The 16,184-nt window shown below is 41.8% G+C and overlaps 2 protein-coding genes across 2 annotated transcripts; both read right to left on the reverse strand.

Annotated features, from left to right (window-relative positions):
* Positions 1–2,498: 2,498 nt before the first annotated feature.
* On the reverse strand, positions 2,499–7,216 carry LOC116385838 (low affinity immunoglobulin gamma Fc region receptor II-like). Its single transcript, XM_031851595.1, has 4 exons — positions 6,042–7,216; positions 5,627–5,872; positions 4,401–4,544; positions 2,499–3,444 (listed from the first exon to the last, which is right to left on the reverse strand). The coding sequence occupies exons 1-4, from the start codon at positions 6,445–6,447 to the stop codon at positions 3,386–3,388; spliced, it is 855 nt and encodes a 284-aa protein (XP_031707455.1). The 5' UTR covers positions 6,448–7,216; the 3' UTR covers positions 2,499–3,385.
* Positions 7,217–8,216: 1,000 nt separating this feature from the next.
* On the reverse strand, positions 8,217–15,871 carry LOC116385837 (butyrophilin subfamily 1 member A1-like). The gene is made up of 6 exons (XM_031851594.1): positions 15,709–15,871; positions 12,918–13,265; positions 11,621–11,834; positions 11,188–11,252; positions 10,231–10,347; positions 8,217–9,110 (listed from the first exon to the last, which is right to left on the reverse strand). Exons 1-6 carry the CDS (start codon positions 15,755–15,757, stop codon positions 8,512–8,514), a joined length of 1,392 nt encoding a protein of 463 aa, XP_031707454.1. The 5' UTR covers positions 15,758–15,871; the 3' UTR covers positions 8,217–8,511.
* Between the last annotated feature and the right edge of the window lie 313 nt (positions 15,872–16,184).

Here is a 16,184-nt window from a genome sequence, read left to right on the forward strand (position 1 = left end):
TGGGACTACACAGCAGTTATCAGTTGATTTTGCAATGCTGAGAATTAAGCGCTGGCCAAACACTTCTTTTAAATAAATAAAAAAAACAAAATGTCCGAGGTCGAATCAGTTGTTGTCATTGGTTGAAATAAATAAATACTTTTACAAACCTGCACTGCACAGTGAGGGTAGCAGGGATCCAGAGTCTGCATGTTGGCAATGCAGATCATTTCCTGCTGCGGCTTCATAATTAAAAGCCACCCAGTGTTTTGTAAGATACGGCGGTTTAACACGTGAAGGAGCAACAACAGGAAATGAACTTGCTCAAGTCTCGGACAAAGAGGGAACAAGCGGCTAAACAAATGCAACTGCTTCTTGAATAAAGTTATGGAAACATATTGATAATGTCGCCTATGTGAGTTCAATCAGGAGAGACAAGTCAGATAAAGAAAAGGTAATGGTGGACTATGAACAAATGATATGTGATGATAAAATCTCTAAGAGTGATAAACTGAAGCATGTCCAGTCCTTCAGGAGACAGGTGTTCATGTTCCTTACCTGTCCTTCACAGACGCTGGAGGTCTCATTTAGGGAGAAGCACGGGGAGGGGCACTACATGGTGTACGCTCGCACAGGTAGCATCAGGTGCTTTGAGTGCGGGGAAGTGGGGCACAAGCGGACCGCTTGTCCTCACAGGCCGGCCGAAAGGCACCCCGAGGGGGGGCGACGAACCGCCGGCCGAGGAGGGGCATAGCAGGCAGACAGACACTCAGGACGGGGAACAGAGAGCTGGTTTAGGCGGAGATAAAGGTATTGATGAGGACTCAGCTGTTCTGAGTCTCACAACAGAGGAAAGGAAAGAAGTAGAGGAAAGGAAAGAAGTAGAGGAAGCACTGACAGCAGGAGCAGAGGAAGGTATGAGGGAAAGTGGAGGAGGCAGCAGTAAAGGGCCGACAGCTGAAGCTGACCAAAGTCAGGCTGCTGGTCCAGAGGAGAGTGGGGGGGGCTTGTGTTGTGGAGGAGGAGATGGAGTATGACTCTGAAGGTCTCAGTGATGACTACTCAATGTTATTAACTGGAGATCTGTACAAGTTAAAGGACATTAATAAGTTCCTGGATGAAACATTTGGAAAATCTGTAGATGTTTTAGACTATTTTCCAGACGCAGAAAAGTTTATTCACAGTGCTACAGAAATACCGAAAGCGGTCGGTATGGAGTCACTAGATGGAAAGAAACGTTTCCGTCTAAAGAAGCACGTGACGAATCTCAGGAAGCTAATGAAGAGAGATGAAGGGAAAGGTGCAAAAAGGTTAAAAACCTCTAAGTGAGTCTACGATGGATGTGATTCACTTATTTTTTCTGTTATTGGTTCACTGTCTACATCACCGCTCTGTTTCTTTTCTCAGTGCACAAGGTGAGGTTTTTTTTTTTTTTTTTAAATGTTGATGAGGTGACAGGAAGGTCTATTGGACGGGAATGGCTGCTACCTCAGCTCTCCTACAGGGGGAGGGTCCTTACTGTCAATGCCTTGGTTGCCTCGACCCTTTGGCACAGACTGGTAGTCCTGCCTCCACCACAGGGCCTGATTAAGGACATCCAGAGGGCAGCTGTGGACTTCTTCTGGTCAGCGCCTCACTGGCTGAGATCTGCGGTGCTGTACCTGCCGGTCCAGGAGGGAGGGCAGGGCCTGGTGGACATCGCATCACCCATCACAGCCTTCAGACAGCTCAGAGACTGCTGTACAGCTTCGGCCTGCCATGGACTGATACTGCCTGTGTGCTGCTGAGGATGTGACAAACACCTGTTCCTACTTCAGCCCCAGTCAGTGGTTCTAACAGGTCTGACAGCGTTCCACCAGTCTGTCTTACAGAGACAGAGACAAGACACTGTATACTATCTGTTTGGCAGGGGATCCTCCCCAAGGGGCTGTTGGTGGTCCCGGTATAAACCCCCTGTGGACTAATGGACACAGACTGACAAAGAACACTGAACTCTGTGAACATTTGGAATCTGAAAGACATTCTGGTTTCAGTCAGAGACAATGCTCTGGTTCTCAACTTATTCCTGTTTTCTTTAGTATTTAAATTTTGTTTTTTTTGAATAATTTCATTTTGTTGTAGCTTTTGATCAACTGTAAACGGAACTTAACAAGAAATAAAGATCTCTCTCTTTTCAGGGCCAAACCTTAATTTTGTTAACTATGTTTGCGAGCATGAAAAGAGGGAAGTCCCATTTTGTACATCACCTATATGTATGATGTATGTACTGAATTAAATATTTGAACTTTAACATTTTCTTGTTACCTTTGTAAATGAAAAGTTGTTTGTATTTCTTAAAGGAACAGTGTGTAGGGGGATTACTATTCATAACTATGTTTTATAAGTGTATAATCACCTGAAACTAAGAATCTGTGTGTTTCTGTCGCTATTATTGAGCACACTATTTTCACCTTTATTAAATAATGATGACAAATCCATTTAACCACTTTCCACTGTTCCAACAAGAGGCCATCGTGTCCAATTATACACAGCACTGCATTGTATTAACACAACATTATGCACCAGGAAAGTTAGAGACACTCTTTAACTTTCAAGACAGTTTATTGTGTGTTTTAACCGCAGAACACAACAGAGAGCAACTCCACTTAACCACAAGAGTTTCCATTCTCGGAAAAAACGTATTCGTTATTTCATTAAATCAAATGTGCCAAAACACACACTCATATGTATTCACCTGTTTACAGTGTACTAACAACAATCAAATAAAATTATTTTAAGTCATTTTTACAACATTGTCAGTTTTAATGTTTTCATTACTGATGGCGTGTGGGTGGGTTTTAAAATGGTACAAACTTTCCACTTCTTAGAAATAACACCGACCTAGTTTCAGAACAATCTTACCACAACTGACCTGTGCAGGCAAGCCACTCACAATAAGTGCTAAAATGTCTTTTCCTGTTTTTAATTCAAAGTAACATTTATATTACAGCAGGATACAAATGTAAGAAAAATAATTAAACAATAAAAAGGAAGATTTATGGATTAAGATTTGTGAAAGATTTACAAAATTTGGAGTCAAGTTTTGAGTAAATTCTGGACGGATAAGAAATGTCAAATGGAAAAATGCAAAACAAACAACTGGACTTAAACTTCCCACCTTATTGTGTTTGCATGGTGTAAACCACATAAACCCTCCACTTCCTTTAAATCGCAGTGAACATCTATTGACATTTAAATCCAAACAAGTCTCACGTCTTCAGCTTTAAAGAAAGATAAACACATGAACGTCATTTATAGTCGGATAATACAACTGCTGCTGGTCAGATCAATGGATCTCCAGCACATCAAGTGGTGCCAAGTCCCATAAAATGCAGAATACAGGGACCACCTTTACCAGTCTGAAGGTCTACACAACTATTTCCATGATGACATTGTTGCTGCCTCTTCTCTCCGCTACCGTCCGAGCTGCAGAAAGAGACCAATTTATTGATGAGAATAATAAATCAGATTAATGTCTTCATTGATGCTAATCTCCTTAAATCTTTACTCAGATTAAATGGAACATTTGCCACCTTTTATGTGGATGTCCAGTCAGTGTTGATGCTAGATTTTGTCCATAGAAGCAATACATTCGTCAGTGCGTGCTTTAGTGACCCAGAAAACTGAGTTTGCAGCTGCAACGTCTGTTGTTCTTCCTGCACCCAGCGTCGCTATTTAACGTGACAGTGACGTCATTAAAGTCAAGAAGAAAGGTTATTTAAGCGTGGACTTCTCTGGGTAGCAGGTCGCAAAAACAGAACTTAACATGTGTTTTTTTCAGAAATGTAATAATATTTCTTCAGAGTGCAGTTAGTGACAGTGTGGGCTCTGTGGTAACGTAGCTCTGACAGCTTTGCAGCAACATTTACCTTCAACACCTGATTGGACGTCCACAATGTACCAGACCTGTGTCATTGGGCTAAAATATGAAGTGAAACTAAGTGGCTTTGTAGTCTGATTATTTGGCTCGTGTCGCTTGAAGAACAGGAAGTTCGCTTAGAATATCTTTGGCATGTTTTGTGGAATGTTTGTTTCAATACGACAGAATGCAGTGAGTCACAGTTGAATTACAGCTTGCATGTTTATGTAGCATCATATGGTATTTAAAACTTCACATAGACTATTGGTTATTAATCATCAGTTATGCAGATGACACTGGAGTGTTTTCAGCTGATTGTATTTCCTGAGTTTATTTTTATCAAAGTTTTACTCTGAAATCTTTTGTAATGAACAAAAGCAAAAGGTTTTCAGGAACCAAAGAAGCTAACTGATAGCACAGCTAGCTACCAGTGCTGTTTCATAGTTATAGATTGAGCTGATTCACTAACATTAGCAAGTATACGCTAGAATACCTCCCTGGACACTTGCAGGAGTGTTCTCACCTCTGTTCCTGTCTCTGTATATGAGTGCCAGTAAGATGGTGCACAGCAGGTAAGGGGTTCCCACCAACACGTGGAGCATCAGTCTGGTGACCGACACTGAACGGGAAGCTGCAGGTGGAGGTGAGGATGAAGGTGGAAGAGAACCTGTGAAGATAAGTGAACTCTTACCCACTGTGGTCACAGACAATGTGAAGAAAAACTGAACCAATAAGTCAAAGACAGAAACTCAGTGATTTTCTCTTTCATATTTAACGTCCTTGTTATCTAAATGTTGTATTTAAATTATGACTTTGCCTCATTGATGTCTTAATGTGAAATCTACGTATCTAACTAACGTGATCTTATCCGTATTTGTCGAATTTTGCCACCGTGTGTGACTTTTACTGCATGTTTAGTCACGTGAGCGTGTATTGTATAGACCAATCTATTCACCTGCTTCAAATAAGTAGTGGGCAGTATTTCACCTCTACTAATGAGTCCATACAATCTAAACTTACAGTCATCGGTTATTTAAAAAAAAGCCAAACTAACTAACAGCAGGGCAAGAATATGCACAATTCAACTAACCTGCTGAAACTCTGAGCCGGTCAAAATGACACTGATATCTTAAAATCTTCACGTCTGGCATCGGTCTACAGTTTACATTACGTTACATATTTAGTTAGTTTAGTCCCGGCGGCGAGGACATCAGAGTGTGCAATTAGTTTTCTTGTTCCTCCCACTTTTAATTTAATCCAATAAACAAACTATCAAAATGCTCATGGACCATATATGTGTCATTGACAAACCCTCTTATGTTGGACTACGGACAGACCGGACGGTACAGTGACTCAACATCACCTTTAGGGGTACAATTGGTTTTACAAGACCAGCTGGTTGGCAGTTAATATCTCTACAGCACAATGCACTGACGTATTTGGCATAACGTCAAAACTATTTCTTCTTCACTTTGTTTTGATAATGTTAATTCATCTCTGTCCAGATTTTACACATTGCACCTTTAACGTTGTGAAACAGTGGCGGTTAGTTTTAGGCTATTAAACTACTTCGTTAGGGTGAGAAATAAAACATTATGGTTTGGCTTTAAATAAGTACGCTTGTAATGTAATGTAAGCTACGGTCGGAACCAGTGGACTGTTTTAAGTTGGTATCTGGCCTTTATACATCGCCACAACACATTCATGTATTTGACCTTTTCTCAGTCAACTGAAGACCGTTCATCTCACTTTCAACGTTCACCCAGCTGCCTAACGATTTTCCAAATCCAGGGATGCTGCAAATGTAGAGTCCTTCATCCGATTTGGAAGCCCTGTGAATGGTCATCTCTCCCGTGGCGCTGCTGCGGACGACGCGGCCGTCTTTAAGGAAATCAAACGTGTGACTGGGGGATTCCGTCTCGGCTTTGCAGCGCAGAGTCACAGCAGCTCCCTCCGACACGGGGAGGGCCGGACTCTCCAGGAGCACACTGCTGTCTGTGGACAAGGAACAAACTCATCTTAAAGTCTTTTTTTCCCATTTCTGATGCAAACTAAACTTTACATTGTGATCCATAAAACAAGTCAGACATGGATTCTGTTGAAAAGTCTGATAAGTTGAATACAGTTCAACATGAAACAGCATCACTTGTTTCCAATGCAGTACCAGTGATGGTGATGTTGATGCTGTTGCTCCTGTTCCCGTCCCCAGACTCACACCAGTACACCCCGGTGTCGGACGGGTAGGTGTTTCCGATGACGCAGGCCGAGCCCGAGGAGGTGGTGCCCCAGCCGGAGGTGCAGGGTCTGACCCCGCCCTCCGTTGTTTTCCTCTTCACCTTCCAGCCGGTGGCGTTCAGCTGATCCTCGCAGCTCAGAGAGATGGAGTTGTACCTGTAGAACTGAGACCGGTCAGGGACGACCTGGAGACAGGCTGAGGAAGGGAGGAAAGAAGAGAGGGAGAAAGAAGAGGAAGAGGGAAACAGCAGAGTGGAGGATTGGAGGGTTGGAATGGGAAAGAAAAAGGAAAGGACAGGACAGCAAGAAGTGACAAAAGAATGATCGCAGTTCATTTGAAAATCAGGAAGTGAAAAGAAATAAAGTAAAGAATGGACAATAAAACAGTAAGAAAGAAAACAGGAAGAAGAGAGAGAGAGAGAGAGACCGCAAAAAGAAGAAAAGTGTGACAAGAATGGTGAAGTATGAAAAGTATACAAGAAGAAAGAAATATGAAAACAATAATAAAAAAACGCAAAAAAGGAATACAAATAGGAAATGTAAGAAAAACAGCATGATGACAAATAAAAGCGAGGGGGGCAGCAAAAATGACAGATTGAGAGAACAAATAAGAAAGAAACAAGGTAAACAGAGAAAATACACAAATCAGTGATTCAATGAATTCAAAGGCACTAAATCATCAGCAGAGATTATGTTCTACAGTAAAAAGAAGAGTTTGTACTCACACATCACCAGACAGAAAGGTGTCAACAGCATCCTGTCGGAGCGCACACTGACGGCTCTCTGCACTTCCTCTGAGAGAGAAGTCGACCCTCACGCACCTCGTCTCTCCGTTAGGCGTCACAGCAGCTGCCTGCGTGCAATGCCTTAAAGTGTTCTCTTCCTCTAAAGTTGCACGAAGGAAAACCTTGAATTTACGCAGTTTAATTAAGAAACATAAAACATAGAACCTGCATTCACTGACTGGGTTCTGTAAACACAAGACTTACATACATACAATGTGTTTCCATTGATAATAAAAATATAACAAAGAACCGAGGAGTTCTCCTCCATTTCGACTATAAGTGTGAACTTTCCCGGAGTAATAAAATCAAACCAACACTGAAGCAAAGCCATAAATCCCCAAACTGACTGATTGTAATATAACTCAACAAAATAAAAAACATATTTTAGAATTAATTTTAACTCATCAAATGTTTTTAAAGCCGACTAAAATACAACAAAACATAATGTATATTAATTCATTCCTAAGACTAGTAATGTGTGAATAAAATGAGCACTGAAATTAATCAAAAAGTAATTTATTCCATAATAAAGTGTAGTGGACATAAAAAACTCCTATTTACATATTTTATCAATACATTCTGATTATTAAATAAAGGAGCCCATACATACAAACCCCAGACATGTTTTCATAAATCATTACAAAATGCAATACATTTAATAAATTACGGTTCCGTGCTTTAGCTGTAGAAATGTACAAGAATTGAGCACTGCTGCTGGTGAAACAACGACAAATAAATAAAACTGGGGATCAATCCTGAAAGCAATCGCAACGTATCCTGATACAACAACTCAAATTACTTCGTAAGGTTTAAGAAAAGATCGAGGTTAGGGTTAAAAACAAACTACGTACTAAATTAACGTGTTACGTAACGTACGTAGGCGGCGTTAGCCAAGTACGTAAGAAAAGGACGTTGACTTTTGGCTTCACACGGGACATGAACAGCGATCTCCAGGGTGAAAGTCCTGTTTGTTTGAGCCACAAAGTGATTGAAATAGATTATAAAATGTTACCTTGTTTGTTTTGTTTTTAAATAAACAACGTGCAATGTTCCTTACTGTATGTAAAAGAGCCCTTTAGTCCCTAGTTAGTGTATTTTATAAATCTGCAGAAGAAGTAGTGAACAAGAGGAGCCTAATCATGACCGAAATAAATAGTGCTACACATCATAGCCCCGCCCCTACTGTGTGACTGACGGCACAGCAACGAATCAGCTATTAGAATGAGAGAGAGAAGAAGAAAAAATATATACAAAAGTGCTGAAAGGAAAAAATTAAGGGGGGGGGGGGGGGGGGGGGGGGGGGGGTGGGGGGGGTGGAGAATACGCTTGTTCTCTTTCTTGTCAAGAATTAGATGAGAAGATTCATATAAATCTTTCTGTATGATAAATATGTAGCACCCAGTTAGCTTAGCTTAGCTTAGCATAAAGACTGGAAATGGGGGAAAACATCTCCGTCCAGTCAAAGTCCGCCTCCCTAATTAAAATGTGTCATGTTAGCTTAAAAGCTGATGAAGTTATTTTTGGGGCAAATTTAATTGATTTCAACCTGAGCTGTTAAAAAACGTTTATAATTTCCTAACGTTTCGGGAAATCCAAGACTGAGACTTCTGTGTTTTATTGTGCGATTAACATCTCAGATTCTTCCGTCACATTTGCCAGGTATGTGAAGGGACCATTAGACCTCGCTGGAGATGGAAACACCGAGGAATGTCGGTTTGGACAGAGCCCAAAAGCACGAGGGTCACTCATGGAACGGTTGATACGACCGGGCCTTTTCTCCGAAGGACTGGAACCAGAAAAGTTCAAATGAGCCGGGCTGCTGTGTCTACGACATAATTTTTTAATGGAGCAGCTGGGTGCCGGATGACTGATCTGTCGTAAGATGCCCGGCCTTTTCCTCTTGTTCTGGGGTAAGTTGCCAGATGTTGGAGGGCTGCTGTTGGTTGAGGCTGCAGGACTGTCGAGGAACACGTCATTCAGGCAAACAACATCAATCAGCTGGGCTCCGTTGTTGCTCCGTAGCTGGAGGATGGCATCTTCTTTCTCTTTCAGCTTTAACTCGAGGTCCCTCACCTTCATCGTCAGCATCTCTGTGGTGGTGTTTCTCCTGTTTTCAGTCCCGATAACATGAACACTCTGCAGCAGCGACTTATCTTCACAGGAGCAGCTTCTTGTACTTTGATATGAAGACGTTGGCGAGTTTGGCGACTCCGCTGTGTGAAAGAAAGAAGAAAGATTAGTGGGGCTTGACCATATGCCCGAAACCTTCTATCACGATATAGTTTCATATCTCGATAACAATATATATACCATTCCATTGAATATTTATCAAGTTGAATTATGGCCAAGCCTTAACCGTTAATCTTTCAGTGAAGGATAGTTCTGGTTTCTTACATCTCTAAATTATTGTGCTGGCATTCATTTTATCCTCCGAACTCTAGAAATCCCAACGTCACAAATATTCCACTGGAGATGTGCAACTGCACACATTTCACCTAAAAACGCAATGATGACCATCCATCGTGGTTTTACCTCCAAAAGAGGCTCGTTTACAATCGATCTGATCGTCTGACTTGCGTTGTAGTGACGCCATCGTGTTCCCTGATCTCAGGAACTATGTGGTTTTGCACAATCTCATTTTAAAAGCAAAGAAAATTAAATTGTAATAATAGCCTTTAAAACAGGCACAGAATGAGTCCATTAGAGGCTGATTCACTCTGGTCATTTTATTTATTTAATAGAATAAATACAATGAATAGAGAACCAAACACTTCCTGCGTCTCTTTCACAGTAAAAGCCTTCCAGAGGTTTAGAGAACATCAACTCTGTTCTTTGCTCGAAATGCTTTAAAAGAAGGTTTTAACCAGCTGCTGTTGAAAGTGACATCACTAACATCATGCACACCTCAAAGTATCTACATTATGTATATATTATTATATATTAGGAATGAAAGTGTGAAGTTTGGTGAATGTAAGAGCTGCTGAAGTGGAGATTTCTGGATCAGAGTCTGAGAACAAACTCATTTAGAGGAAACGTCCTTTAAAGAGACGTTTAGTTACATTACAGACATTTAGAGACTCTACAGGTGAACAGGAGCAATGATGAGGCATTATGTAAAGGTAACTTTTGGTGAATTTAGGAGAAATCTACAGACGTAAATAGATAAAATCATAAAATAAATGTTTTCTTTGCACTCGTCTGGAAGAAGACGAGTTACGGAAGAAAATGTTAAAGTTGACGAGTGCATGAAAAACAATGTTTCTCACCTTGAACACTGAGAACACTTCTCTTTAAATAGCCAAACACAACATTGTCTTAGTGTTGATGACTCACCAGATTTTCTGCACTTCTTCCAAAGAAAGACGGCTAATGCACACGAAGCGTTGCATAGAAGTAAAACGCTCACGACAGCGATGAAGTCGAGTAGAGAGCACCAACACCTTCCAACACCTGAGACGACAACAAACACGCTGACATGAGGAAAAGAGCCGACACATCATAAACATTATGAACCCCATGACGTGACTGACGTTTCTTTATGTCATTGCAGACTCCGTCCTAAAGTACATTCATGGATTTTTATGCATTTGAAAGAGTTGGATGAACATCAATGTAATAATCCTGGCGAGAGAAATCTCAGTATATTATGCTGAACATAACTGCTATGACATCTTTAAAAAGTACATTTATTAAAAGACAGTTTAATTGCAAAAATGTAATATGTAACAAAAGACAAATACGCTGCTAAATCTGTGATATAACTATTTAAATTGTGAATTTCAGTGTTTGGTGAGACTCCTCTGAACCCAGAGCAGTTTTGGGGCGTTTGTTTTTGCTCTCTGTGGTCTTTAGTTTGTCTGCAGTATAAAAGTGCTGCACCTCTATGGAAACATCACAACCATGGATAGAAGTAGAGTAACTAAAACACGTCTTTTGTGCAGTTTAACACAGTTATAATGTGATATATAGTGAACTCTGCTCTGTGTTCAGCAGCAGTTCAGTTTAAGTTTCTCTGATTTGTTGTCACATGACTGTTGGTCTCAGATGAATCAATCATGACTTCATAGTTTCACTGAGGAGCTCACAGTTTAATGTTTCTACACAATCTGGTTAAAGCAAACGGTTTATTCGGGGCGAGATTATAAATGTAGAAGAACATGTTTTTGATGAAATATCACAATTTTGGTTGCTTTCTTCTGACGGAAGCGTTCGTCACACATGATGTGTTCAATGACATTCTGATAATGACAGCTTCTGGGGTTCAGAGGGTTAATGAAGCTGCAGCCGTACCCGGCAGCATCATCTCCACGTCCCTGGTCTGGTTGATCTCCGGCTGGTGAACTCGGCAGGAGACCCTGTGATGAAAACACATCAGTTTATAAATCATAACTTCAATAAGGTATCACAAAGCCACATTCAAACGCAGCACAAGGACAGAAATGTGTGGCTTCCATTTGCACACCTTACAGCACTGACTCTCCAGGAGGCGGAGCTTCTACCTCCAGGGTGTGAACAGGTGTGTTGCATACAAGGGTTGGAGTGTGACAGTGTACTTTCTCTAACTTCTAACTACCTTTCCAGGTGAAAGTTGAATGCTGATGTTTGGTGCACACTGCATGGGTCCAGATGTGTGGATATCTCTTTGATCATTCTGGCTCTGCTGTATGAGATAAAGTTCTAAGACGGGGGCCAAAACGAGGGCCACAAATAAAACACGACAAACCTGTTGGTGGCGTCCTGGAGAGTCGCTTTCCGTGTCACGGAGAAACATCCGCGGGCATCTCGATCTCTCTTCGGTTCGTCGGCGGCGATTTTGTTTCCATGCTCGTCCAGAAAGTAGATCTCGGGCTCCGGCAGCCAGCAGTCCGCCGCACACTGGAAGGTCACGCCTCCACCCTCGGCTGCCGTGACGGAGAGTTTAGGCTCTGAGACGGCACCTGTTAACAACAGGAGTTACCACAACATGACACCATTGAATGTTCCATCTGACGTTTGTGAATTATTAACAGGGACAACACTGATTAAAGCCCTTTCTTTAACCGCGCTGTGGGACATAAAATCATCAGCTCAACATTAGATAGAAGTGCAAACGCAGAGCTTCAAAGAGTGCTTCTCTCATGGCGTGTGGTGGAAACGGAGGTAATAAATACCAATGTAGCACACCACGCCCAAATGCTTTTGTCTTGCCCTTGACAGTTTAATGTAGAGCTGCAACTGTGGCTTTTTTAAAATCAACTTGATGATTGTTTAATTCGTCAAATGTCATAGCACACTCATGTCAGTGTCGTTTGATTCGGCTAATAGATAGCGGGGTCACAGTCCTCCAAATCTGATTTCTTTAGGTCAGGATTCGACTCAATTCAGGATTTTGTTAAGACGGTGGAGTCTTAAAAGCCAACAGATCATTGTTTTTACGCCCTGACAACTGTCACCTACATTCTTAAATTCTTCTTTAAAAAGAGGCTGCATGGCTTGTACACACTTTGGCTCGGCTTCTTCTAGTTGCTGTCCTGGTGTCCAAGAAGAGGACGGACGATGTCCTGCTTTAATCCAGGTTATCGGCCTCGAGTTCTGTGATTTGTCCATCGCTATCTTGGGGTTTATGGCAACCAGTGAACAGGAAGTGACCATATCTGGACTGAGGAGGAGTGACGCAGAGACGCCTTATACGTCTCTGGTAGAGACCTGTCAATCACTGTGTAGCCCCGCCCTAAAGCATCCCCTGCTTTATGGTCTGTTTGACTCTAAATGGACCATAATGTACTAAATGAACATCATGCTGTATTGAAGAAGACTTGAAACTAGAGATTGAGACCATAAACTCATGTTTACAATGTTTACTGAGGTAATAAATCGAGAGAGAAGTAGAGTCATTTTCTCATAGACCAGAGGAGTCAGACTTGAAGGAATCATGAGGCCTGTGCAGCACTCTTAGGTGGACCCTCCTCCGTGATAGGTTTTTGGAGACTAAAAAGCAACTACAAAACCTTTACTGTATGTAAATAACTGACCGGACGTACCCACAACAAGCTCCACTACTGTAATGTCCCAGGGGTCCTCCTTCCAGAGCCTCATGCACTGGTACTTCCCGGCATCAGTCAGCTGCACGTTGGAGATCCTCAGCGAGACGTTTCCGTTCTTCAGTTCCTTCGTGATGAGGCTTGTCCTGTACCGAAAGGCCGGGTTCTTCATCTCGGGCGTCTCGCAGCCATCACGGTACAGGAACACCACGTTCGGCTGCAGGCCTTCCTTGGACCACTCAACTGTCGGAAAGTCCTCGCTGGCCGGGATGCTGAAGTTGCAGGGTAGAGTGACATCCCCGCCTGCCAAGGCCAGGACCGTCTCTGGGGGTCCATGCACCAAGTCTCCTATAAAAAGATAAATCATTTCAAGACATACTTTACACATTAGGTATTTTATTATCGAAGGTTTTCAAATGCTCTAAAATGCTACGCTAAAGAGACAAAATGTCTCTGCTGGAGGATCTGGGTCTGTCCACGGTGGACCGGTCTCTGCTGGAGGACCTGGGTCTGTCCACGGTGGACCGGTCTCTGCTGGAGAACCTGGCTCTGTCCACGGTAGACCGGTCTCTGCTGGAGGACCTGGCTCTGTCCACAGTGGACCGGTCTCTGCTGGAGTCTGAGCTGAAGGAGTTTCTGGTGAACCTGCATGAGTTCATCTGGTTTCACCAGAATCCGACCCGGTGGCTCCGATGACGAGCGTTAAGAATAACTCTATAGAAACAGACCATCTTCTCTCTGATGGTCTCTTTACTGATGGAGGTCTGATAGAGGACCAGGACTCCACTGAGACTGGTTCAGGACCAGTTCAAGGTTCATCACAGTAACACTTTACGCACACCCATGTACTTGAAATGTATCTTACGTCAATCAATAATTACATGCTGCACACTACATTTAGTAATAATTACTATTGAAATGATAAATAACAATAAAATAAATAATTTCTGAATACAATTTAGGGCGGTGATTGAGAAAAGTTGCCTCCTGGGAGCTTTACAGCTCTACCCATCTATTCAAAACACATCTCCTCTCTCAACTGACATGACGCCCACGCCTCCTCTGATCTGAACCGGGCTGACGGCAGTGTCAGAGCGCCGTGAGAGGTGATTCACGCTCGCCAGTGTCAACAAGTCTGCAACTCTGCACCGGGGGGGAAGTGAGAACGTAAACCTCGGAAGTGACTCACACATTTATTTGGCCAATAATCATCATCATAAAAGGGAGGCGGCCACACTCCTGAAAAGAACAGCTGGAAATGTTCTATACAAGCAGTTGATCAGCACTGGATAGAGGAATCTGGACCAACTGGAAACCAAGAACCTTGTGCAACATTCACATGAGAGCCGGCGGATGTTGGCTTCAGGAAGTCATACAAAGTCTGTAATATCAATGAGAACATGTTCTCATACACATAGAACCTAAATTTACAGTCCTGCAAGAAGTATTCGGATCCTTAAAAAGTACAAATACAACAGTGCAAAGAATACTCCACTAGGAGTAAAAGTCCTGCGATTTAAAAATCGTACTTCAGTAGAAGTATTAGTGAAATGTACTTCATGTATCAGAAGTAAAAGTACTCGCTCTGCAGAAAAATGACAAAACGGAGATTGTTGCATCCAGATGTTATAAAGTTACTGTTGTAGTTCTAACTACTTCATATGACGTTATTTCAGTCCAGTGGTTCCCAGCCGGGGGGTCGGGCCCCTCCGAAGGGTCACCGCGTGAATCTGAGGGCTCGAGTGACGATTGGAGGGAAACGAAAGAGGAAGAAACTACGTTACATTAAATAAACTTGAATAAAGTTTATCTGAGCGTATTTTATTGTATCTGAAAAGTTCACTTGAAATCAAACCATTTGAGAAGTTTAGAGGAGAAACGTCTCTTTTGTACAAACTTCTTGTAAATTTATGACTTAATCTCACAATTTCTCCTAAATTTACAACTTTAATCTTTTCTTGGAATATTAACCCCCGCGGCTCCGTAGTTATCATCTCTTTCTTTTGACCTGTAATTGTGCAAATACACCTTCTGAGCAGTGGAGCAGAAGTATAAAGTAGCATAAAATGGAAATAATGAAGTTAAGTACAAGTACCTCAACATTGTACTTAAGAACAGCACTTATAGTGAATGTAAGGTACGTTCCAATACTGCATATTTCAAATCAGAGTGTGATACAATCTCAGTTTACGAAGTCTGACCTTTCAACAAGATAAAGGAAGTGCTTCGGCTAAATGTCTTTAAATATAACGTCTGAATTTCAGCACAACTCCATGTTGAGGCCGAAAGGCTCATTTTCAGACTAACGAGAAAACTCGTTCAAACCTCTGGAAGAAGTATTTTGGTACTTTACTTCAGTAAAAAATACTAATACCACACTGTAAAAATACTCTTTGCAGTAAAATGTTCCTTCAGTAAAACATATGCGAGTGTAGTCAGTAGAATGTAGGTAAAGTATTCAAACTGTGACTGTTGTACTATTATATATTTAATTATTAGATCATTTGTACTCAATGTAGAAGCAGGATTTTACTGTTGAGCTCATTTTTAAATATTAATTTACGTTCATTTTCATAACGAGTTAATCTGCTGATTATTTTCTCCATTAATCGATTGATTGATTATTTTGTAAAAATAGTGAAAACAGTGAAAACAGTGAAAACAGTGAGACATGTTGGTGTTAGTCACTCAGAGCGCATAGTGGCACCTTCACAGTGTGTTCCTCGTACAGACTGCAGACTGTAACAGCGTTAAACACAAACACAGCATTTAAAGAACTCTTCATAAATACCTGAACAACACGACAGCACAGCTGCGAGCAGGACAACACGAGGACCCATCACAGAACCCAACGAAAGGCTCTCTTTCCAAAGAGAAATTAAACATGAACACTTTATAATGAATAATCCAGCTCGGGTCAGTTTATTCCACCGTCTGCAGTCACACACACACACACACACTGAGGAGATCCTCATTCACGTCTACACTTCCCATTCGAGCTCGACGTCTGGTGCGTTCAGGAACACCGAGGAAAGTCGCACGTTGTTGTTTCCTACCGCAGTGCACCGGCATAAGGTTGTAGTGACGTGAGAAGCTGGAGCTAAACATAAAGTGCTACATGTAATATTGAAAGATAAATGAATGCAGTTTGCCTCAAAGATATATTGTCATCCTGAACACAGGTGTACAACTTTAACACAGTTGGTAACACGTTGAATAAAATTGCAAAAAGCTGCAAAAACAAGCAATCGCTTCTTAGTAAACGTT

Source organism: Anarrhichthys ocellatus, unplaced genomic scaffold, assembly GCF_004355925.1.
Source record: "Anarrhichthys ocellatus isolate YVR2014 unplaced genomic scaffold, GSC_Weel_1.0 scaffold11, whole genome shotgun sequence".
Lineage (NCBI taxonomy): Eukaryota > Metazoa > Chordata > Actinopteri > Perciformes > Anarhichadidae > Anarrhichthys > Anarrhichthys ocellatus.